Genomic DNA, 25,333 nt, shown 5'->3' on the forward strand with positions numbered 1-25,333 from the left:
AAAAGAAGAAAGTTCTTGAAAGGAATGAAATGACAGAAGAGTCATCCAGAAATGATGGGAGGGACACATCTTTATAAGAAGACATATCAGTGATTCCACAAAAAGAGTGCCAGGCTTTGAATTACCCCACCAGCAATGGCCAGTCCTGAGTAGGATTTGCATCTCACACTCGTCTGCTGGGACTCACTGATTAGAGAGGGCATATTATCCTCCCCACAGAGTGTCCCATGTCACTGTACATCACATCATGACTGGATGTAAGTTGAGGGCATGTAGTCCCAAAGGTGCTTTTTCAAGAGACAACTAGACTTTCTGGTTTTTCTTTGAAGATGTTTTCTTCATCATTCTTGGATGAGAAGCAAAACGTCTTCAAAGAAAAACAAGAAAGTCCAGTTATCTCTTGAAAAAGCACCTTTCGGATAACCATGACCTGGGGGACTGAAAATCTCCATAGACATTGAGGGCATATAACGGTGCAATATCTGATTTCTTTCATTTAAATGATGCTGCACTTGAGTGATTAGATGGCCTAGACATTGGTATCTGAATATAGATCTTTTAAATATTTTATGTTCTTTTTAATATTGGGGACATATTAATATATATTGCAAATCCATGTATGACAGGGGTCTTCATACTTGGCCCTTTTATGACTTGTGGACTTCAACTCCCAGAACTCCTCAGCCAGGCACACTGGCTGAGGAATTCTGGGAGCTGAAGTCCACAAATCTTAAAAGGACCAAGTTTGAAACCCCTTGATGTATGATATGGTATACATTAAATGGAGGGAGGGAGGGAGGAAGGAAGGAAGGAATCTGTGAGCATGACAAAAAAAAGGAATAAAATATGAGTGAGAGAGGAAGGAATTAAGAAAACCATCCTAGGTCTTTAATAGAGGAAATACATAAATGCCAAGTATGCATTTAAAAATCCATTATCCAAAGCATTAAATGAATTCTAAACAATTATAGAAATAATTAAGGAGAAGAATCCAGGAAATTCCATACAAAGGCATAAATGTAAATGGCAGTAATTAAGGGGAGGAGATTTTAAGTAATGAAGCCAAACTAAAAGTGAAGTTTTGAGAAAAATGTGCACCCTTATGTAATATTTAGAAAAGCTTTATAAGGCTTTAAAATTCAAGAATCTGGAGGAGCTCCAGCCCATCTTTTACTGGCCATCTTGTGAATAAGCAGGAAAGAGAGATTCTAGTAGGGTTTACATTGTGTAGTGTGTATTTCAGAGAGCTTGATTCAACTTGCATTATTATGGATCCATTAAGCAAATGTGCTGTTCAAAAGAAAAGTGCATGACTTGGTTGTGATGAGGATGGGGGTGAGAAACCTGTTGTACCTTAAATCTATTCTTTAGGGCTACATCTGGGTGGCATCAAGCAATCAGTCTTGGATGGGATGACCAGGCAGTTGGTCTTGCATGTAGGCAGACATATACAATATGACATATCCTCAGCCAACCAAGACTGCAAAGGTAATTTGTGCTTTCAGGAAATTAAGTACTGGAGCATTGCAGCAAGAGAAAAACAACACAACTTCTGTGTTCAAGTCTTCCCTTCATCTGTGAGTTTGGGGTCTTCCTCACTAGCCAAGGGTTCTCTGAAACCCCATTTGCAGATATAAAATCCCAAAAATCTTGGCAGTTTGAATGCTGAGGTATTGACCAAGATGGCTATCTCAGGTTCTTTATTTTATATATTTGCTTTTTGCTATATATGTCCCCTATCCCACTGATATAATGAAGCATTATGCAGAAAATCAATCAATCAATCCAAAAATGTTGTAAAGAGGCCTTTCAGAGGCATTTTGGCCAAATTGCTTATGATGCTAAATACCTCTTTACATGTAACTGGATTTTTTAAAGAAAACATATGGAAATTGTATCAGCCAAGAAAGGCTGGTAATGAATGGCATAGAACAGATGCTGGAGGAATAATTGAACTACCTCCTCTCCTGCTGGTGTATTGTAATGGTATGTGGGAATGACTTGAGAGACAAGGCAAAAAGACAGCAGACAGTCAAGGGAAAGGTCAGATAAAAGGCAACTTAGCCTGCAACTTGAATGTGGATGAGGCAAGAGGCTCAGTAGATACTCTCCCTAGTTTCTTGAGCTGCAAGGAGAGAGGGAGGGAGATATACTTCCAGATTTGAAAGTTTGTGTTAATGTAACCTTACAATAAAGTAGAATTAGTTTATTTACAATGCATTCAGAAAGTATTCAGCCATCACTGCAGCCCTCCACCGATCTGGGCTTTATGGCAGAGTGGCTAGATGGAATCCTCTCCTCAGTGCAAAAGAGGTGAAAGCCTGCTTGGAGTTTGCAAAAAAAGCACCTGGAGGACTCTCAGACTGTGAGGAACAAGATTCTCTGGCCTGATGAGACCAAGACTGAACTATCGGGCCTCAATTCTAAATGTTACATCTGGAGGAAACCAGGCACTGCTCATCAATTGCCCAATATCATCCCAACAGAGAAACATGGTGGTGGAAGCATCATGCTGTGGGTGTTTTTCAGCAGCAGGGCTCAGAAGATGTGTCAGAGTTGAGGGAAAGATGAATGGAGCAAAATACAGGGATATCCACAGTGCTCAGGACCTCAGACTAGGCCGAAGGTTCACTTTCCAACATGACAACGATCCTAAGCACACAGCCAAGACAATACAGGAATGGCTTAGGGACAACTGTTCTAGAGTGGCCCAGCCAGAGCCCTGACTTGAACCCTATTGAACATCTCTGGAGGGACCTAAAAATGGCTGTCCACTGATGGTCGCCATCTAACCTGACTGAGCTTAAAGGATTTGCCTGGAAGAATGGCAGAAAACTGCCCAGTCCAGGTGTGCAAAACTTGTTGTTTCATACCCCAAAAGACTTGAGGCTGTAATTGCTACCAAAGATGCTTCAACAAAGTACTGAGTGAAGGGTCTGAATACTTATGCCAAAGTGATCTTTCAGATTTTTTGTTTTTAATAAATTTACAGACATTTCTAAAATTCTGATTTCACTTTGTCATTATGGGATACTGAGTGAGGATTAGTGAGAAAAAATGAATTTCAACAACCATAGAATCAGGTTGCAGCATAACAAAATCGACAAAAGTGAAGGGGCTCTGCATAATTTCTGAATTCACTGTAACCATGTTTCCTGTCTGGTCTATCTTGCAAGGTTGACAAGTATTGAGGCAAATCACTCTTCTGAAACTAGCATTTACTTTGAAGTTAAATTCCCAATGGCTTTGTTCAGGTTTTTGCATGTTTTGGTCCACGGTGCAGAATATCCAGGTTGACAAGATAAAGTCTCTGATACCAGAGGAACAATGTAAACCAGGGGTCTCCTACCTTGGCAACTTTAAGACTTGTGGACTTCAACTCCCAGCTTTGCTGGCTGGGGAGTTCTGGGAGTTGAAGACCACAAGTCTTAAAGTTGCCAAGGTTGGAGATCCCTTATGTAAACAATCCCAAATGTTTTGCAGTACAGTGAATAACAGTTCACCCTGAAGTCATGTTGTGTTATGTACTGAGAGCCAATTAAGGAATTTGTCATGTGAGACAGGAGATCCTGCAAACCTTGTTCTATCTCCCCTTGTAGTCAAAAGATGTAATGATGAAATTAACTAAGAATTTGCTATTGTTACATAATATCTGTAGTGTGCTACCTGAGACAGTTGTTTCGGGACACCTCAGGACACCTCTGCACATAGTATTTGCACCTCCAAAAATAAATCCATACCACATCGATGTTAGACTATTATTTGGGTCCAGTACCTCAGCTAACTGAATATGAGTGAGATGGGCAGTTTTTACTTAGATAGACAGACAGATAGACATATTTTCAGATTCCTTGCAGCACCCTGTTGTATATGACAAATCAGATTCAAAACAATTTTTCCTTAGAAATTACTGAAATGTGGAAGAACTAGAGGGCAGGATATTTTCCCCTTGGCCAGAACTCTTACTTCAGCTGGTCTTCAGCTCTAAGTTCATGCCAACTCTCCCCTTGCTTGGAAAGGGTCAGTGGCCATCATTGGCTGGTAAGGAAAGATGCCTGTCATAGTTCTGATGTTGTTAGCTGCGAAGTTGTGTCCGACCCATCGCGACCCTATGGACAACATTCCTCCAGGCCTTCCTGTCCTCTACCATCTTCTGGAGTCCATTTAAGCTCACGCCTATTTCTTCAGTGACTCCATCCAGCCACCTCATTCTCTGTCGTCCCCTTCTTCTATTGCCCTCAATCTTTCCCAGCATTAGGTTCTTCTCCAGTGAGTCCTTCCTTCTCATTAGGTGGCCAAAGTATTTGAGTTTTAGCTTCAGAATCTGGCCTTCTAAAGAGCAGTCAGGGTTGATCTCCTCTAGAACTGACCGGTTTGATCGCCTTGCAGTCCAAGGGACTCGCAGGAGTCTTCTCCAGCACCATAGTTCAAAGGCCTCAATTCTTTGGCGCTCAGCCTTTCTTATGGTCCAACTTTCACAGCCACACATTGCAACTGGGAAGACCATAGCACTTTTGTTGGCAGGGTGATGTCTCTGCTTTTTAGTGTGCTGTCTAGATTTGCCATGGCTTTCCTCCCAAGGAGCAAGTGACTTTTAATTTCTTGGCTGCAGTCCCCATCTGCAGATATCTTGGAGCCCAGGAAAATAAAATCTGTCACTACCTCCATTTCTTCCCCATCTATTTGCCAGGAATTGAGAGGGCCTGATAGTTCTGATAGATGAGACCAAATAAATCAGAACTCTGAGGCTAGAGGTTTCCTCAAAGAATATGTTTATTGGTTACATAGTTTTGGCATGGTCAAAAGTGAAACCAAGTTTGAAATTCCCTCCAAAGAGTTACATTATTAAAAAGTCAAACTTCCCACCTCAGTGCTATGCCATCAGTTATGTTTCCCAATAGAATAGTTTGACAGGCTTTCTAACCAACTGCTCCCCCTCTCAATCTAAATGGCAGAAAAGACCTTGGTTCCCATGGGACACTAAATTGTTTAGACTAGCTGAAATCCTCCACACCCCCTCCCATCTTTGTGGCAACCTAAAACAAGTGACATGGCTGCAGCCAGGTTCATTGTAGAGTTGATAGTGCCTTTATGGCTTTGCAACTCCCTCTTGTAGCCACTACTTAGATTTCAGGGCAGCGGGTGGAATCACAAACAAGCACAACAGTAACATAAATATAGATGGAAATAGGTGATTGATTAAATACTATTCTCTGCAGTTTCCTATTGGTCATTTGAAGGGAGTAACAATAGGGTACCTGGACAGTGCACTAGTTAGCTTCAGTCTTTGCTAGCTTTCAGAAAGTGGCAGTAGCGGTAGGCACTGTGCCTGTCCATCCTTTGTTGCAGATATTTTCCCATACCTCCATATGTTCTTGCCAGTCTTGGTGACAATGAAATATAGAACATTACAGACTGTGGATTAAAATAAAGCGTTGCTATCCTTTGCCATTATTTATAAGGAAAATAACTATGCTGAAAGACTCACTTTATTTTATTTATTTTTATTTTTATTTTAATCCCATTTATATCCCGCCCTTCTCCGAAGACTCAGGGCGGCTTACAATCTAAGCACAAATCAAATGTGCTTAGCAATAGCCTTCATTCTATGTTTAGTTTAGTTTAGTTTTAGTTTTATTTGATTTCTATACTGCCCTTCTCCCTAGGGATTCAGGGCGGTTCACAGGGCATATATAAATAACAATACAAAAGTTAAAAGTAAATTAAACCAGTGCCCAGTTAAAAACAACAATAATAAATACTAAAAATCAATTTAAAAACCCATATTCCCCCATCAGGCCAGACCAGCTAATTCAAATAAGTGGGTCTTCAACCCGCGACGGAAGGATCGGAGGTCTGATGCCATCCGGAGCTCAACCGGCAGTTGGTTCCATAATGCCGGAGCGCCCACAGAGAAGGCCCTCCCCCTGGGGGCCACCAGTCGACATTCCCTGACCGGAGGCACCCTGAGGAGGCCCTCTCTGTGGGCACGTACTGGGCGGAGGGAAGTTGACGCCGGCAGCAGGTGGTCCCCGAGGTAACCCGGACCCATGCCATGTAAGGACTTAAAGATCATGACTAGGACCTTGAACCTCACCCGGAAGACAACTGGTAGCCAATGCAGCTCGCGGAGCAAAGGTGTAACATGGGAGTACCGGGAAACTCCCAGGACAACTCTCACAGCCGCATTCTGTACCAGTTGGAGCCTCCGAGTGGTCTTCAAGGGAAGCCCCATGTAAAGAGCATTACAGTAGTCAAGGCGAGAGGTCACGAGCGCATGAGTGACTGTACACAGAGCATCCCGGTCCAGATAGGGTCGCAACTGGCGCACCAGGCGAACCTGGGCGAAAGCCCGCCTAGTCACGGCCACTATATGATCTTCCAGAGTAAGCCGTGAATCTAGGAGGACTCCCAAGTTGCGAGCCCTATCCACGGGGGGTAAAAGCTCACCCCCCATAGAAAGAGATGGAACATTTTGAATGTCCCGGGATGCCGGAATGTACAGCCACTCAGTCTTGTCAGGGTTGAGTTGAAGTCTGTTCCTCCCCATCCAGACCCGAACCGCCTCCAGGCAACGGGACATCACAGCGAGGGCATCACTGGGGTGGTTTGGGGTCGAAAAGAAAAGTTGGGTATCATCGGCGTATTGATGATACCCAACTCCAAAACCACGAATGATCTCACCCAGCGGTTTCATGTAGATGTTGAACAGGAGAGGCGAGAGAACCGACCCCTGAGGAACTCTACAAACGAGAGACCTAGGGGCCGATCTCTGCCCCCCTGCCAACACCGACTGCGAGCGTCCCAGGAGATAGGAGGAGAACCACTGAAGAACTGTGCCTCCCACTCCCAATCCCCTGAGACGCCGCAGCAAGATACCATGGTCAATGGTATCGAAAGCCGCCGAGAGGTCTAATAGGACTAGGACAGAGGAATATCCCCTATCCCGAGCCCTCCAGAGATCATTCACCAGAGCGACCAATGCCGTCTCCGTGCTGTACCCAGGCCTGAAACCCGATTGGTAGGGGTCTAAATAATCCGCTTCATCCAGGACCAGAGGGAGCTGATGTGCCACCACACTCTCAACAACCTTCGCAAGAAAGCGAAGGTTGGAGACTGGACGAAAGTTGTTCAATACAGCTGGGTCCAAGGCAGGCTTCTTGAGGAGAGGTCTCACCACCGCCTCCTTCAAGACGGTGGGGAAATAACCCTCACTCAGAGAAGCAGATATAACCGCCTGGAGCCAGCCTCGTGTCCTCTCCCTAGCTGCATAAACCAGCCAGGAAGGGCACGGGTCCAATAAACATGTGGTGGAGCTCAGCCTCCCCATAATCCTGTCCACTTCATCAGGGGTCACAGCATCAAACTCTTCCCAGATAACATTGACAAGACCGCCCGTGTCCTGATCGCCAGACTCTGCCCAGCTGGAGTCCAAACCGGTCCAAATCCGAGCGATTTTATCCAACAGATGTTGACTAAATTCCTCGGCACGACCCTGCAAGGGATCCTCCCTCACCTCCTGATTAAGAAGTGAGCGAGTCACTCTAAACAGGGCGGCCGGGCGATTATCTGCGGATGCGATGAGGGTGGAGAAGTAATTACACCTCGCCACCCTCATCGCTACGAGATAAGACCTAATATGGGTTCTTAACTGCAACCGGTCGGGTTCGGATCGGCTAGACCTCCAACAGCTCTCTAGGCCCCGTTTCCAACGCTTCATCTCCTGGAGCTCCGCGGAGAACCATGGAGCTCGCTGGGATCTGCACCGGGTCAGGGGCCGCAAGGGTACAACCCGGTCAAGTGCCTCAGTGGCTGCCCTTTCCCAGGCTTCCACTAAGGCATCCGCCGAGTTGTGAGCAATGGAGGCAGGTGGGGACCCCAGCGCCGCTTGGAATCTATCAGGATCCATTAAGCGTCTGGGGCGGTACCATCTAATTGGCTCCGTACCCCCACGGCGGGGGGTGGCAAAACGGAAGACCAGCCGCAGGAGGTGATGATCGGTCCATGACAGGGGCATAATAAATGGAGAGCCCCCACCAAGATCATCCAACCACCGTCCAGATAAAAAAATCAGGTCAAGGGTGTGGCCTCCCTCATGAGTAGGTTCAGAAATTACTTGCGTCAGGTCCATGGCCGTCATGGAAGCCATGAACTCCCGAGCTAGCTCAGATGAACCTCCCAGGGATGGTAGATTGAAGTCTCCCAAAACAATAAGTTTGGGAAACTCAACCACAAACCCCGAGAGGATATCGAGCAGCTCGGGCAGGGCTGCCGCTGTGCGACTAGGCGAAATGTACACCAGCAGCAAGCCCAACTGCGCCTCAGAACCAAATCTCACAAAGAGAGACTCACACCCGACTATCTGGGGAACGGTGGTCTCCCGTGGACATAAGGTCTCCCTCATAGTCACCGCCACACCCCCACCCCTACCATGAGCTCGTGGCCGATGTAGCACCCGGAAGCCTGGTGGGGAGAGGTCAACCAAAGGGACCCCACCCAACCAAGTCTCCGTGATGCAAGCCAGGTCCGCGTGCTCACCCTCAACTAAATCCCTGACGAGGGGAGCTTTGTTAACCACGGACCTGGCATTCAGGTACACCAGCCGGAGCTCAGGAGGCTGCACATCCTCGCTCCTGGAACCTCGAGGAAGAGGCAGAGGGTCGGAGCGCTTCACCGCTTGCAAATAGCGGAGACGGCCCTCCCGGTAACGATACGGCCCTCTGTCTATCCACCTGCTGCCATTCCCCGTCGTGGGAATCGGTAATCCCACGACCCGCTCATGAGCCCCGGAGAGAACCACACCCCGTTCTCCCCCCGAGCGGTCGGACCCAAGTCTGGCCTGAGCCATGGTTGATTGGCCACCCCCCATAGTCAGACAACCCCTATCTCCCACCCCTCTCCCTAACCCCGTAAAAAATTTAGATAAATAATCAGAGGCCTTCTATTAAATTTGTGTTGACGGCCCCTGCCCCTGCCCAGCCATCTCTCAGAGTCCCAAAACTCGGGCCTGTCATCGAGGTTAAGAGTGTTTAAGGAGGCGGGTCGCACCCAGGAGAGGGGGGCTCCCCTGAGGGCATATAAGTCCATGCTGGTGTATTGTCGCATGAGTCTAGCAAGTCCAGGATAGGCGTCCCATTAGTTATGTCCATGGGAGGATCGAAACATGAAGACATATATCTAGGTCCCCACCCAACTTCACTGCCACTCAGTTGGGTGCCCCCAGAGACAGGCCGCCCCCTGCCCTCTCACGACGGGTTGCAACTCTGTTCCTGGAGGTGGACCAGATATCCTCTGGGTAGGCAAACCCCATAGAGCTCCCACCTCTATGGGGCTGCAAATGGAAAAGTCAAGCCACTCTCCCACCGTGGCCGATACCCAGGTGTGTCCAAAATCCAAGGGGAGAGGGGGGAGGGTAGGTAGGAAGATGATAAGTATATATGTCCATATGTCCGAGGCAAAAAGGGTAGGCAGGCCAGGATAGTGAAGATGGTCTAAAATCGCCGTCGTCGCTGCAAAAGCAGTCCAAAAGCGGTGCAGGAACCACGTCATCTTTGCACCATTATGATGACCCGCGGTCGTTTTCTCCGCCACTAAATGGCCTGAAGACGCCGTCGCCACCAAGATGACTGACAATCGCCCTCTCCACCGCCGAAACGGCCCGAGGGCGACACTGCCGCTAAAAAGCGGCCCAAGGCGACCTAGGGCAACATGGGGACCCCACCGCCGGCGAGAGGGCCAAAAGCCCAAAAAGCGCAAAGCCAGCCACCGGCCACCGCAAACGGGCCACACAGTCCCAGGAACGCCGGTGCCGCCGAAAGCAGTCCGAAAGCAGGCCCCAGAAACGTCCCACCAGCTGTTGGCTGCCGAAGACGGCCAGAACACACCATCTTCGCCGTCGCCGCCGAACACATGCTGCCGCCGCTGCCGCCGAGCGCGGGCCGCCGTCGGCACCAAGCGCGGCCCAAAGACCACCGCAGCCGGCGCCGGAGACGACGCCCACGCCATCGCCGCCGCCCGAAATCGCCGCCGCCCGAGCAGACTCATGGGCATCCTCCCCGCCAACCGGGGCCAGTCCGGGAGCACCAAAGGCGGCCCAAAACGGCCCGAAGAGCAGGAAACGCCGGCGTCGGCCACGAGCAGCTGCAGACAGACCGGGAAGGAACAGCTCGGCAAGAAAAAAACAGCCAGCGTCGGCCACAAGCAGCCGCAAATGGTCCGGAAAGGCAGCAGCAAAGGAAACAGCCGGAGGACAGCAGGAAACAGCCGGAGGACAGCAGGGCCAGCAGACGGGCAGCTCGGCAGATGAAGTAGGTCACTGTCAGCTTCGTCGACCTCCTAGTTGCCTCGCTGCCTAATGCCATAATCCCCCAATCCCCATCTCAAAAAGCCCGAAGGCTCGTGAGGGGCTCCCAAGAGACGCCTAGCAGCTGGTGCTCGCGGAGCTCAGCCGAGCACGTCTGCCATGTACCCCATGCATGACAAAATGGCGGATGAATATGCTTTTTCTTTTGTACACTTCCAGTAGAAGAAACTCAGCAGTTTACATTAAGTTGAAGAAAAGATATTTAAGTTGAAGGAAATGAGTTTATGTACATATATTGAAGGCAGTAGTTTGAAAACTGCTTCATAGATATTTGTTAATTACAATACACATGCAAAACACATTTTTATACAGATTAATATACTTGAATTGCAGGCATTACATTTCATAAGACTAGTGCAAGTTTGTACTGATGTAATTTTAATCACGTCAGTACAGTGTTGCTGGCAGCTGAGACCAGCCCATTGACTCAAAACACACCCCCACCCAATCAGAACACACCCACCATTCAAAACACACACCCAACCAATCAGAACACACTTAATCCCCCACCCAATCAGAGCACACCTCCACCCACAGAACACACCCCCTCTGGCAGTTTAAAAAAGAGGAACAAACAGCCACTACCACATGCTTCTCCCAGAAGAAGGAAGCAGAAGCCACCAGCCTGATGATGACGGATGGGATTCCATCGAAACGTTGCGCCTACACCTTCATTTCTACGCGGGAAAAAACCCGAATGACCAAAGGTCCACATACAGACACCCGCGAAAACCTCAGAAATAAACACACACACACACACACACACACACATATATATGTTAAATGCTTGTTAACTATTTTAGATTACCTTGCTAGGCCCCAAACATGGGACAAATCTTTATTTCCTGTTTCAGCCTAACCGAAGGCCATCAACAGGCAGTAGTCACAACAGTGACAGCTCATATTTGTGTAAATTTTTAGATCGCTAACAAAGAATTAAAGGGAGACTGAGACTGATATGCATTTCAAACTTATTTGTTTTCATCAGTCAGCCATACCCTTCTGAGATTCGAACCTGGGCTGATTGCACATTAGGCAGTTGTTTTTACCTCTAGGCCACAAGCTCTATCTCACTTTGTTAGCTGAGAAGCAAGGGAGATATGTGTTAAATGCTTGTTAACTATTTTTATCTTTATCTATGACATGAAACTGCAAAGACAGAATCAGAGTGAGAATATGGTAATAAGTAAGAAACACAAACATGGGAAAGCCCAGCACAGTAAAAGATGAAACGAACGAATACAATGAAAACGAATCAATTGTGCACTGACATGTCAGGCACCAACAATTTCAAATAGACTGGAATTGGACACTTTCACCCAGCAGATCATGTGCTTACTGCTCAAGACAAAAAGGAAGAAATTATTGCTTTCATCATCAGAAAAGGCAGTACTTGGTACTGTGCATTTAATGATCAAACAATAAGTCAGTAGACCATAGTGATTAAGATATCAGGCTCCAAAGGCAAAGGCAGTGGCTTCTACTCCTTCCTGAGCCATGAAAGCCAGTTGGGTGACCTGGGGCCAGTTACTCTCTCTCCGCCCATCCTACCTCACAGGGTGGTTGTTGAGAAATTAGGAGGAGGAAGGAGTGGCCATTTAATATGACTATTTCCCAGATTTATGCTCCAGGCACTCAGTCAAAGAAGAGGAGGTTGATGATTTTTATGGTAAAGTCCAATCAGAGGTGAAAGAAGGGTAAGGAAGAAGTGCTTCTTGTGGTTGGAGACTGTAATGCCTAAATTGGAACTAGTAAGATGGAAAATGTAGTTAGGCTGTATTGTGTAAGAAACCGAAATTAAGCGCAGAGCAACTTATCAGGTTCTCTCCCCCCCCCATTTTTTATTCATTGCTGTCTTCAAGAAACTAAGTGAGCTGTGGTGGCGCAATGGTTAGAATGCAGTATTGCAGGCTAATTCACGGTTCACAGTTCGATCCTGACTGGCCCAAGGTTGACTCAGCCTTCCATCCTTTCCAAGTTTGGTAAAATGAGGGCCCAGATTGTTTGGGGTCAATACAGCCCACTTAAAGAGGGCTGTAAAGCACTGTGAAGCAGTATATAAGTTTAAGCGCTATTGCTATTGCTATTGCTAAGTGATGCCTATATACATAGATATCACCAAATGGATAACCAGGAATCAAATAATATGTTATTGGGAGAAGGACATAGAAGAACTCGATTGTAACAGCTGAAATGTGAGCCAAAGCTGACTGAGGAATAGACCACATACTGTCTTTGAGCATATGCACCATCCTCAAGGCAAACATAGGGCATCACTTTGATGTTCTGAACTTCATTGATAGAAACCAGAGGAACCGTAGAATGAAATCAGGTAAATTGTTAAGGATGAATGTGAAAAGAGACTGCCAGAGACCAAGAAACAGAAGAAAGCAAATTGGATGTCAGAACAAATAATGGAAGACAAAAGGATAAGCCAACTTCAAGGAAAACAAAGATTTCCCAAAGAAGCAACAACAACAAAAATCAGACAGCTGTTACAAGAGACACTACTACAATATTACAACGATATTTACAAAGGCATCAAAGAAGACAAGAGCGGGGCTGGTTCATGCTTTGTACCTGTTGGCATTTATCATTTTTTTCATCTCTTAACCAACAGTGAAACTGAGAAAACATGATTACAAAGGAAAGTCTTGTTTCTAAAGCAATCAAAAAGGGCCTGAGGGTATTGTGAGAAATGTAGCAATTAGAGGATACCATTGTCATTGGGCAAGATTGAGGCAACAGCACTAGAGGCAGAAGGAAAAATTGCTGGGAGTTTAAGTTGGTTGGATGATTTCGGCAGCAAGAAGAAACTCAGCTACTTCTGTGGAAACCTTATTAATTTGTGTAACCGTTTAATTATTGGAATGACCTTTTGAATAGTAGCATTTCCACAAAAGACTGGCTTTACTTCTGATGCAATAAAAAAAAAAGATAAGGTTGCCCTTGAGTTTACTTTGACTTCTGGTAACTGCTTCCATGTAATTTTCTTGATAATTATTTTATTCTTAGACCATTCTAGTAGTTACTTATTCCTAAAGAGCATAATAAATGGTATTTAATATCAGGAATAATTATTGGTGTTTTTTTTTCTTTTGGTAGGAGAATGGTGATTTAAAAACCTTGTAGTGCATTTTATCTAACATATAAAAACACATTACTATTGCTTGTCCTTTTTTTTAAAATGTAAACTAACCAAGCCATGAAAGTAATGGGGCTTGAAAATGCAAACACACACACACACACACACACACACAAACTCCACAAAAACACATACACAACGCCATTATATTCATTTAAGTGAAATGAAAATGTTTAGCTGCATTTCAGATTGATATTTTAAATATCAAAGGTGAATGTTTTCATAGATTAATCTATTTAGTTAAGCCAGTTTAGTTAAGCCAGTTTGACAGTTGCAATAAACAGAATTGTAAGACAGACAATCACTCATCCATAATTTGACAGTTGCAATAAACAGAAATGTGAGATATACAATCATTAATCAATAATTAAATGCACAGAGTTGAAAGGAATGGCATCAAAAATGTTTTGGGTGAAATCTGAATTTCCTATGAAATCTGAACACCGATCATCTAGCATCTGGAGGAGCTCAGCTTTCCTATTCTCATTTGAAAGAAATGGATGAAACGCTTCAGAAGAAAAAGGCGAGAGATCAACACAAATCAAGATAAACAAAGGAGCTCTTTCCTGAAGTGTATTGAAACTAACAAAGGCTAAATTAAAAGTGATAATTCTGACTTCTGAGTCAGAATTAAGGGGCTGTTGACTGCATTCTCAAGAGCTCCAATCAGAAATAAATAATGTGCACATATTAGCAATTTTCTCACAGTTCTTATACATTGCTTTCCCCCCACAACTGTTAAGTAATGTTCCCTGCTTTAAGTTTGTATTTCAGTGTAGCTGAGTACTATGATACATGGCATTCTAATCTAAAGAGCATTAATACTATGCTGATCAGATCATCATTTGGATTATTAAGAATAAATGAGCTCTCCTCCCCTGCTTTGCTCTTGAGGAAAATACTCTAATATGAATTTATATTTATATTAGAGAAGGATAAAATATTTCAGAAACAAGCTAAAACTATGACTGACCAAGACCAATAAAATCAAGTTTAATTTCTAAGCTCCAGGACAGAAAGTTGGGTGTGGGTTGAATCTAGATTAGTGCTGGTTTTAGGATGAGACATTAATTACTGAAATCATTGGTTCAAATCTCTGCTGAATTGGGATCCTCTTTGCACCAGAATTAGATGAACCTTGGTGGTGCAGTGATTAGAATGCAGTATTGCAGTCTTGCTTTGCCCACTGCCAACAGTTCGAACCTGACTGGCTCAAGGTTGACTCAGCCTCCCATCCTTCTGAGGTCAGTAAAATGAGGAACCAGGTTGTTGGGGGCAATATGCTGACTCTATAAACCGCTCAGAAAGCAGTTGTAAAGCACTATGAAGTGGTATATAATTATTAGTGTTATGACGAATGCGAAGAATTAATAACATACCATATTTCTCAAAAGATGGCACATAACTGTATAGTGTTGTGATTGTTGAATAACTATTATACAATGTCTGTTTTATCTCTCTACAAGGAGTTTGGTGTAAGCAGTTTATAGCTATTTTAAGGAAATGGTATGGAGACAATGCCAGGATTCGCCAGCAATGGGACAGAATGGTTTCTTATAATTGTCAATCTTGGTTCCACCCACCACAACTTTGACAATTACTGGGAGTATCCAGGATCTTGGAAGGAAGAAAAAAAAGAGACTTGGATATGTTACTTGCAGAACCAGTTTTCTACTACTGAAATACTGCCCATTGCTATATTGGCTATGGAAGTAAGCCAAAAGTCATTCATAAGTTGGAAGAAGATAACACAATCAGATGCAGATTGGGGAGAAGATTGGGGTGTTTAAGAGCATGTTCTGGTTACCCTCAGAAAATGCCTTCCATGATGGACACAAAAAAGCACAAACCTCCATTTACCAGAAAGCAAATTGGGAGTGGGAGAGATTTCTGTTATTCCTACAGCTCTTTTGTTTGCTCACTACAATATTATCCTTTTCTTTTCTTTTCTTTTCTTTTCTTTTCTTTTCTTTTCTTTTCTTTTCTTTTCTTTTCTTTTCTTTCCTTTCCTTTCCTTTCCTTTTCTTTTCTTTTCTTTTCTTTTCTTTTCTTTTCTTTTCTTTTCTTTTCTTTCTTTTTTTCTTTTCCTTTTCCTTCATGGTAGGAGGGGAAAGAGTTGGGCCCAGGACCGTGAACTGGTATATACTGTAAGTCTAAGTGCCATAGCTATATTATGAGCCGTGGTGGTGCACTGGTTAGAATGCAGTATTGCAGGCTAATTCTGCTGACTGCCAGCAGTTCGATTCTCACCAGCTCAAGGTTGACTCAGCCTTCTATCCTTGCGAGGTTGGTAAAAGGAGGACCCAGATTGTTGGGGGCAATAGGCTGACTCTGTAAACTGCTCAGAGAGGGCTGTAAAGCACTGTAAAACGGTATATAAGTCCAAGTGCAATTGCTATGTTCTAACAAGGCACAGAGCTGCAGCCACTCCCCAGTTTTAGTTTCTGGAGATGTGCATGTGTCCGGTGTGAGCATGCTTGTAAATAAACATTATGTCAGCTTTGACTATTTAAAAAACAATCATGCAAAGCAGGGTGTCTGGTGGGTGCCAAATTGCTCACTCCAGAAATATTGTTAGAGTTTGGAATCCATGTTGGCCAGGGCATAATTCAGTACTCTCTGCGGAGCACTCAGTTCCTTCTACATTTGTATTTGGGGAACATCAGGCTGAAGAATAGAATTCCTATTAGGCAGTTTATACCCCGTAGTCTGATAATTTAGAAATTGTGTGTTTAAGGAAGTGGGCTAATTGGGAACACAGATGTTTGTGTGTGCGTGGGAAAGAGCTTTACCAGTTGATCAAATTATGATTTATCCAGTTCACCATGTGGGGCATAAATGCTTCTAGTCCACAAACTGACAAGGAATGTAGACTAACTCATTGTGTTTGTTTTTATCTTTCTAGGTATCTTGGCATAACTAGACCCCTCACCTATCCTGTAAGACAAAATGGAAAGTGTATGGCTAAAATGATTCTTTGCGTGTGGCTGCTGTCTGCTTCCATTACTTTGCCCCCGCTGTTTGGATGGGCTCAGAATATTAATGACAACAAAGTCTGTTTAATCAGCCAAGATTTTGGCTACACAATTTATTCTACTGCTGTTGCATTTTACATTCCCATGTCAGTGATGCTGTTCATGTACTATCAGATCTACAAAGCTGCCAAGAAAAGTGCAGCCAAACACAAATTTGCTGGTTTCCCAAGACCCAACGAACGTGAAGGGATGGTTTCAGCAAACGGCATAGTGAAACTGCACAAGGAATCTGAAGAGTGTGCCAATTTTTCACGTCTGCTTAAGCATGAACGGAAGAACATTTCTATCTTCAAAAGAGAGCAAAAAGCAGCCACTACCCTGGGAATAATTGTAGGGGCCTTTACTGTATGCTGGCTGCCATTTTTCATACTTTCTACCGCTAGACCCTTCATCTGTGGGACCTCTTGCAGTTGCATCCCTTTGTGGGTTGAAAGGACATTTCTCTGGTTGGGCTATGCCAACTCTTTGATTAACCCATTTATATATGCCTTCTTCAATCGGGACCTGAGAACCACCTACCGCAATCTGCTGCAATGTAGATATAGGAACATCAACCGTAAACTCTCGGCTGCAGGCATGCATGAGGCCCTGAAGCTTGCTGAAAAACCAGAGTTTATTCTGTAAGGTCATTTCCCATTTTATTACACTTACTTGCAGGTTCCCTTATAGACTTTTCATTCCACATAAAACCAAGTATAGATCAAACAGTCTAAAAATAGATTGCTAGACATTTCTTGATTTATGGGACCACTGAGTGGTGGAAACACCTAAAAGGGTCTGATGTCTGGAGAAGTTATGGGGAAAGTTGACAAAAAGTGAAGGGCATCCTATTTGTCAAAACAAGTAAGAAAGGAAAAAGGTCAGTAGGCTACTGCATATCTGTAAGATCCAGATTACTTTGTCTGCTAGGAAATACTATCAGAAGAGACACATTAGGGTACAAAACAAGAGCACAACAGACTGTTGAATGCTTCCAGATGGTATCCCAGTTCGGGTAACCCAAGTGGCCTCAATGCAGAGAGCCATGGAAATGGCCTTGAGGGAAATAGAAGTCATTGCAAAAACAAAAAGGGCAGAAGCGTTGCTTGGAAAGGAAACAGTATTATAAAAAGAGTGAGGCTGGCCCCTCCTTGACTCACTGGGATATCAGAATGAGGGGAGGAAAAAAAATCAGACTGGCAAGATTAAAGCTTGCAATAAAGCTTCATTCTAGCCTTAATTTCCTATCTATGGTACTGTGAGGAATTATGGTAGACCCTGAGGAGACACTGTTGTGGAACACTAATGAATTAGCAAATAGATATTTAGATTCCAAAATTATTGATATGGCTTTTGCTTTATAAAGCTGATTGAAAGAGGTTGCATGGATAGAGGTAGACCTTCTCACCTTTGAAGACTTGTAGCACCAAACAAAACCCGAAGGGCAGACAAACAGAGGTGTAGTGGTTGAACTCTGGAATCAGATAATAATATTCTTTGACAGGGGCACTTGTAGGTGCCCTCTTCTGTCAGTAGGACTAACAGTGAATGCAGTGGGATAATGATAGGAGCAACATTAGTGAAAAATAGAATCAGACTGAACATGGTCTAGAGCAGGGGTCTTCAAACTTGGCATGCTAGCTGAGGAATTCTGGGAGTTGAAGTCCACAAGTCATAAAAGGGCCAACTCTGAAGACCTCTGGTCTAGAGCCTATTTTAAAGTCAAATCTGTCGCACTCTGTTGTCTGCACTGAGTGGTCCAACAATGTTCAAAAGCCTATTGAATTTTGGACACCCAAGGAAGACATAAACTACTCAGCAGTCTATTGTAATCAATTTGTACAACAGGTAGATCAAATTGCTTGAATTCAGGCTAAACGGGACTCTAAAGTTTATACTGAGGTGATAGAAGCTTCATTCTTGCTCTTCCTGGCTTGGCTACAAGACTGGCTGAGAAGTAACAAATATTAGTAAATTATTCTGTGTAACATCATGTGATTTCCTTCATATTCAAAGATGTAGTACCAAGATTTCAGTACAAGGAAAGAACTGTCCTTTCAAAGAAATCCCCTCTGGTTTTTCATAATTTCTGTCCAGTTTCCAATATTCTACTCTTGTCAGTGCTTGGCATGTTTTAAGCCCTGGGAATTCTTGTTCTCTTGTGTTCTCATGTATGACAATTGTTTTGGAAACTTGCATGAGATTCTGTTATACCCCTTTGGAGGGGTAATAATTTCAGTGATGCTGGGAAATTGTTGACTTGTGGTGTTCTTAGAGTTTCAACTTCTCCCTCATTCTGTTTATCATATATATCACCTGTCTTCAGAATGTTGCAGGAAGACTGCTGATTGGGATTAATCATTACTAATACAGTAGGGGTGCACCACTTCTGGGATTTGAAGGAGAAAAGATGCTTCAGAGAGTACTGGGCACTCACATAGCTACTCCTAAAATCAGCTGTGTTTTTTCAGAGGATCGTGGACTTGCCATCCATAGCTACTACAGTATCCATGGAAAGAATCAAAGAGTTGCCCTTGACTGGTATGGGTGCCCTTGCAAATGTGCTGGAGAACTTTCCCCCTTCAGATCCAAAGCATTGCATGATCTTAACGTAAAGCATAAGACTTTTTGATTAAAACAGCTTCAGCGACTTGTGCTTTTTCCAGACAGAATTCAAAGTGGTGATTGTGCTAAATAAAACCCTTGGAAGACTTGGAAGATGAGAGAGAGAAGGTCTTGTATGAATGGAGAATTGGCCTTCAGGTTGGCAACTTTCAGTCCACATTCTCTTGTATTCTCTTTCTGCTGAGATGTCAAAAACTTCATTTATTCAATACGTAGGCTGGTTTGCTGCTTAGTTGGATTGATGCTATCTGTTTAATAATAAGTTTTAATAGGCTTCCCTTTTTTGAAAACCCTTTCAAAACCATTTGCGAGAAAGCTTGAGTAAAAATAAATAAACAATAAGTGAGTTACATAATTTAAAAAAAATGCTTCACTGTATGTCATGGTTAATTATTTTTTTTAATGATTGCCTACATTTCCCAGATTTTAAGCAGCCAGATGATGGTGAATGATCTGTTAAAATAAGTGGGTTTTTCCCCCTTTAATTCATTTTCTAGGACTATTGTTATGTACTGGGCTCTTGTGAAACACCACATGAGTTGCTGGAGCAGCTAATGGCTCTCCAGCAACCCAGACTATAAGTCTCCTGTGCTGCAATTGGTTATCTCCAGGTGGCAATGGCTGATTCAATCCTATTGGCTGCCTCCTAGGGGCTAGACTATATATTGCAGTTAGTTGCAGACATTTCCCCAGTACAGTTCCTGAACGAATAAAGCTATGAGTTACCCTGTACTCCATTCCTCGTCTTCATTCCTGCACCAAAGAACCCGCTATTTAACAGTTGCGATGAAGGTGGGATCCTGCTTCACTGAATAAGAGCTAGAGTCTATGAGGGAAAGGCAGCAGATGCTGGAGGGAAGAGGCATCTTCCCCCTCCCCTCTCAAGGTTGGCTAGCAAGCTACGCTAGCGACCTCGTGCTCAGTGGACTCATTCCCTGAGCCTGAAGCAGGATCCGGAAGAACACAGGAACCAGCAAGAGAGAATACCAAAGGTTGGCAAACTGCAAGAGTTTGACGTGAAACACTTAGAGGAATGGCCATCATACTTATCGCAAGTAGAAAACTACCTCAGAGCCAATCAGATCACGGAAGAAGGACTGAAGGCTGCAATGCTACTCTGCATGTGCGGCCCAGCAACCTTTGATTTAGCCGAGAACCTTTTCGTGCCAACACCAATTGAAGCAGTATCCTACGCAGATCTCAAAAAGAAGCTAACCGGGCACTTCCAGCCCAAGATGTTTGAAATGGCTTGGCGGTTCAAGTTCAACCAAAGAGTGTAGCAGCCAGGTGAATCAGCTTCAGAGTTCATAGCAGACCTGAGGCAGGCCGCACGCCTTTGCAAATTTTCAAATTTAGAAGAGCGTCTACGAGATCGGCTCGTCTGTGGCCTACGGGACAGAGCAGAGACTATTTGCTAGGCCAAATTTAACATTTTTGGAAGCACAAGATGAGGTGATGGCCGACGAAGCTGCAAGGGGTGCCTGTTCTGAACCAGCCCTCTTCTAACAAACCCCTTATCAGAAAGAAGAGACTGGAGAGCGTCCAAGGCTAAAAGGCTTCTGCCAAGATTTAATTACGCAGTTAACAAAAACACTAGAGCTTGTCTTCTCAAGCGGAAAAGTTGCTTTCAGCAACCAGCCCCTCCCCAAACACTCCTTTTATAGAGAGCTCAGGGCGTGGTCTCCCTGTGCCTCCTCCCGAGGAGTCCCATAGCCTTTCTTTGTTTGTTCCTGCTCGACTGCCTCCTGCGTCGGGCGTCCTTGAACAGGGCCAGCTGTGGGTCATCATCCTCCGCACTCTCGGGCTCACGCAGCTGAGAAGAGGTCCCCGGCTGAGGACTCTGCAAAGCCTCCAAACCATCATCAGCCGGTTCGTCTCCCTCCTCCCCCTCATCTGAGTCCTCCGATACGTCGGAGCCGGCTGTCGGACCCACAGGCTGGCCCTGAGTCACAACAGTGCCGTGCAAACAGTACAGCCTGCCAAATCGACAAAGTTCAAAGAAATGGTCGTTCAGCCACGTGTAGAGTTTGTGGAAGGACAGGCCACATTGCGGTGGTTTGCAGAGCCCGCCAGAGAGACCAGCCACCCAAACACCAGTCAGAACCAACTAGGAGAGGTACTGGGGCCCAGGGTCCAGTTAGTGTGGGATTTTCCAGAAGCTGTAGAAGCGTATGCCATACCAGGGCTCGATGCCCCCTCAAACCCAAACTTAAGCTACAAGGAGTTCCATGTAAGATGGAATTGGACTCTGGCTCTGTAGTCTCAATCATTTCTCAAGACACTTTTAACTTAGTGTGTAGGCACAGTAACAATTGGGCAAACTAAGTCCCTCAGATATAATCCTAATGAATTTTCAAAACGCTCACGTTAAAGTTAAGGGAGGAGCCACTTTGTTGGTAAAGTTTAAAGGGTTTTTGGGGCACCTGGATGTAATAGTAATAGGGGGCCAGAAAACGAGTCTCATTGGACTCGATTGGTTTGATGCCTTAGGTATTCAGATTACTGGCATAAACTGGACACAAACTGCAGACCTCACGTCAGTGTGCGAGGAATACGCAGATATTTTTGATTCAACTCTTGGAACATGCACAGGCCCACCTATCTCATTTAAGCTTGATCCCAATGTAGTTCCAATCAGGGTTAAACCTCGTAGGGTCCCCTTTGCCTTAAAACATAAAATTGATTCTGAAATTGATAAGCTGGTAGAACAGGGTGTGTTACAGCCTGTTGATGGTGGGGAGTGGGAAACTCCTATAGTCACCCCACTTAAAGCCAATGGGGAAATTCGCATTTGTGCTGACTATAAATGCACACTAAATAAAGCCCTCAAGCAACACGCTTACCCGGTTCCAGTGGTCAACCATATTTTAGCCTCCTTGCAAGGGGGTACTATTTTTGCTAAACTTGATTTAGCACAGGCCTATCAGCAATTGCAGGTTGATGAGGCCACAGCCACGGCTCAAACGATTGTGACTCACACGGGGGCTTTCAAAGTTAAACGCTTACAGTTTGGAGTCAGTGTTGCACCGGGTATTTTTCAGGGAATCATGGAGCATACACTCGAGGGTATTCAGGGTGTCTGCCCTTATTTTGATGATGTTCTTATTGCAGGAGAATCCCCAGAAGTGTTGGCCAGTAGGCTCAGGGCTGTTTTGCAGCGGCTTTGTCAAGCAGGCCTCAAATTAAAAAAGAACAAGTGTAGTATTGGGGTCTCTTCAACAGAATTCCTGGGTTTCCAAATTGATGCTAACGGCATTCACCCTGCTGATTCTAAAGTGAAGGCCATTAAAATGGCTCCTAGGCCCAAATCAAAAGGAGAGCTACAAGCATTCTTGGGTCTCCTAAACTTCTATCACACATTTCTACCTCATAAGGCTGCAATAGCAGAGCCCCTCCACAGGCTTTTTGATAAGAAAGCTCCATGGAAATGGACTAACTTACATGAAAAATGTTTCCAGGAATTCAAAGCACTATTGTCAGAAAAGTCCACTGTATCTCACTACAAAGAGTCTAAACCTGTATGTCTTACATGTGATACACCTCTCTATGGGGTGGGGGCAGTTTTAAGTCACATACAGAAAAATGGGAAACAGGTTCTCATAGCATTTTACTCAAGAACATTGTCTTCTGCTGACCGCAACTATGCTCAGATTGACAAAGAGGCCCTAGCCATCATTGCTGGAATAAAATAATTCCATGACTATTTATATGGCAGGGATTTCACGGTCTACACTGACCACAAACCTCTTTTGGGACTTTTTACAACGGACAAACAAACCCCCCCACATACTATCTCCAAGGATGTTGAGATGGTCTATTTTCCTATCTGCATACAATTTTAAATTAATTCACAAACTGGGCAAGGAAATGTGCCATGCTGATGGCCTCAGCAGACTACCACTGCCAATAATGGATCCAGATCCAGCTCCTGCTGCTAGAATATTGTCCATACAGGACATACCTGAGTTTCCCCTCCATGCAGGGGATATTGCTGCTGAAACTGCCACAGATAAAATACTTAGTAGAGTGTTGTTGTGGGTATACATGGGCTGGTTGGAAAAAAGTCCAGGCTCAGAATTTCAAAGCTATTTTGTCAGGAGGCATGAGTTATCTGCACATAAAGGGTGCATATTATGGGGAAACAGAGTCATAATTCCCACTTCCCTAAGAAACAGGGTTTTACAATCATTACATGAAGGCCCTCCAGGCATTGTCAGAATGAAATTTTTAGCTAGAAGCTACCTCTGGTGGCCTGGCCTTGATAAGGCCATTGAGGGTCAAGTCCATGGTTGTTATACATGCCAGCAATCTAGGTCTGAAATGCCACAGGCTCCAGTTCACAGGTGGGAGGAAACGCATACTCCCTGGTCTAGGATTCACATAGACTATGCTGGGCCCTTTCAGGGTCAGTTCTTCCTTATAATAGTGGATAGCCACTCAAAATGGCTGGAAGTAATTCCAGTTCCTAACATGACTAGTGCTAGGACCATCCAGGTGCTGAAAAAACTCTTTGTCACACATGGATTGCCAGATGTCTTAGTTTCAGACAATGGGGCTCAATTCACTGCTGCTGAATTTCAGGCCTTCCTAAGAGCAAATCTTATCAGACATGCAACGTCTGCCCCCTTTCACCCATCTTCTAATGGTCAAGCTGAACGTATGGTGAGGACCATGAAGGAATCGCTTAAATGCATTGTAACAGGTGACTGGCACCACAGATTGGCAGATTTTTTACTCTGCCAGCATTCTACGCCCTGCACTGCTACAGGCAAAAGTCTTGCAGAACTATGTTGGGGGAGGTGTTTGATTACTAAACTGGACAGGTTGCATCCAGACAGAGTGGCAGCAGAAGCCTCTCGACCAAAATCCCCGAGGGGGCTGCACATGGGCGATTGGGTTTGGGCCAGGAACTATGGTCATGGGAATCTGTGGGTTCCTGGTCAAGTAACCAAGGCATCTGGACCCCTATCTTATGAAGTGGGGTTGGAGGGAGGATGAGTTGTCAGACGACACATTGATCAGCTCAGGAAACGGTTTCCCAAATGGCCACTAAGCGAGGACTGCATCATAAGTCCCTCCCAAGGTCCTCAAACTTGAGGCCAAGCCTGGGCTCACATGGACTACCAGGACTTTTTCTTCTTAACTGAGTTGGAACCAGAGGGAGAAATGGGGACTTCTGGAGTGCAACATGGACCCCCTGAAGGAGCAAGCAAACAGAACTTCAGCAACCACTGTGCCTACTCTGCCGAACAGTCTGACTCTGGGGTGGGCCAACCTGGAGAGGCCAGCCAGAGTGCATCAAATCCTCTTGACTCAGAAGCACAAAGGGACACAGGTCTACCCAGCCCATTGGGTAAGCTGGTAGACCACAAAGTGATGGGAACCCCAAGATGTTCCTCTAGAGCACACAAGCCTCCTTCATATCTTGCAAATTACATTGTAAAATAAACAGCTATATATTGTTGTAAATCCTGTTGCCACTAGACTACAGAAACTAGTGCTATGTTGTAACTGTCTAATAGTGCAAATTGGAAGCCTGTTCATTGAGACGTTATTTAATCTCATTGTATCCTACATTGTGTTTCATTATTATTATTATAGTCACTTTACTTTAGTGTGTTTGGATAGTGAGTCTTGACAATTGTTGAGACTAATTGGTGTTATTATAGTCTGATCTAAGAGGGGAGGGGTGTTATGTACTGGGTTCTTGTGAAAAACCACGTGGGTTGCTGGAGCAGCTAACGGCTCTCCAGCAACCCAGACTACAAGTCTCCTGTGCTGCAGTTGGCTATCTCCAGGTGGCAATGGTTTATTCAATCCTATTGGCTGCCACCTAGGGGCTAGACTATATATTGCAGCTAGTTGCAGACATTTCCCCAGTACAGTTTCTGAATGAATAAAGCTATGAGTTATCCTGTACTCCGTTCCTTGTCTTCATTCTTGTGCCAAAGAACCCGCTATTTAACAACTATTTTAACCTGCAGAAGTCAAGCCTGACATATATTCAGAAAACAGAAGCACTTCCAGACAAAAACAATGTTTTGAAAATCCCAGCTTCCCAATAAAACCCCTCCATTATTTACTTGGGACTGTTCTCAAAGATTTGGGCTAAAATTAATAGCTTTAGGAATTCCCAGTCCTGCAGACCTAACTTCTGATGTAATAGGAACCATGCCTGCTTCTCAG

The 25,333-nt window shown here is 44.6% G+C and overlaps 1 protein-coding gene across 1 annotated transcript in view; it reads left to right on the top strand.

The window, feature by feature from the left end:
• Window positions 1-25,333, top strand: part of HTR7 (5-hydroxytryptamine receptor 7) — a gene marked incomplete at its 5' end in the record, with an annotated part of 72,587 nt that overhangs the window by 43,601 nt on the left and 3,653 nt on the right. The window contains one exon of the mRNA XM_083363446.1: window positions 16,414-17,163. Coding sequence (XP_083219572.1) covers window positions 16,414-17,163 — 750 coding nt within the window. The remainder of the gene's footprint in view (window positions 1-16,413; window positions 17,164-25,333) is intronic.

Source organism: Vipera ursinii (assembly GCF_947247035.1).
Source record: "Vipera ursinii genome assembly, chromosome: 5".
Lineage (NCBI taxonomy): Eukaryota > Metazoa > Chordata > Lepidosauria > Squamata > Viperidae > Vipera > Vipera ursinii.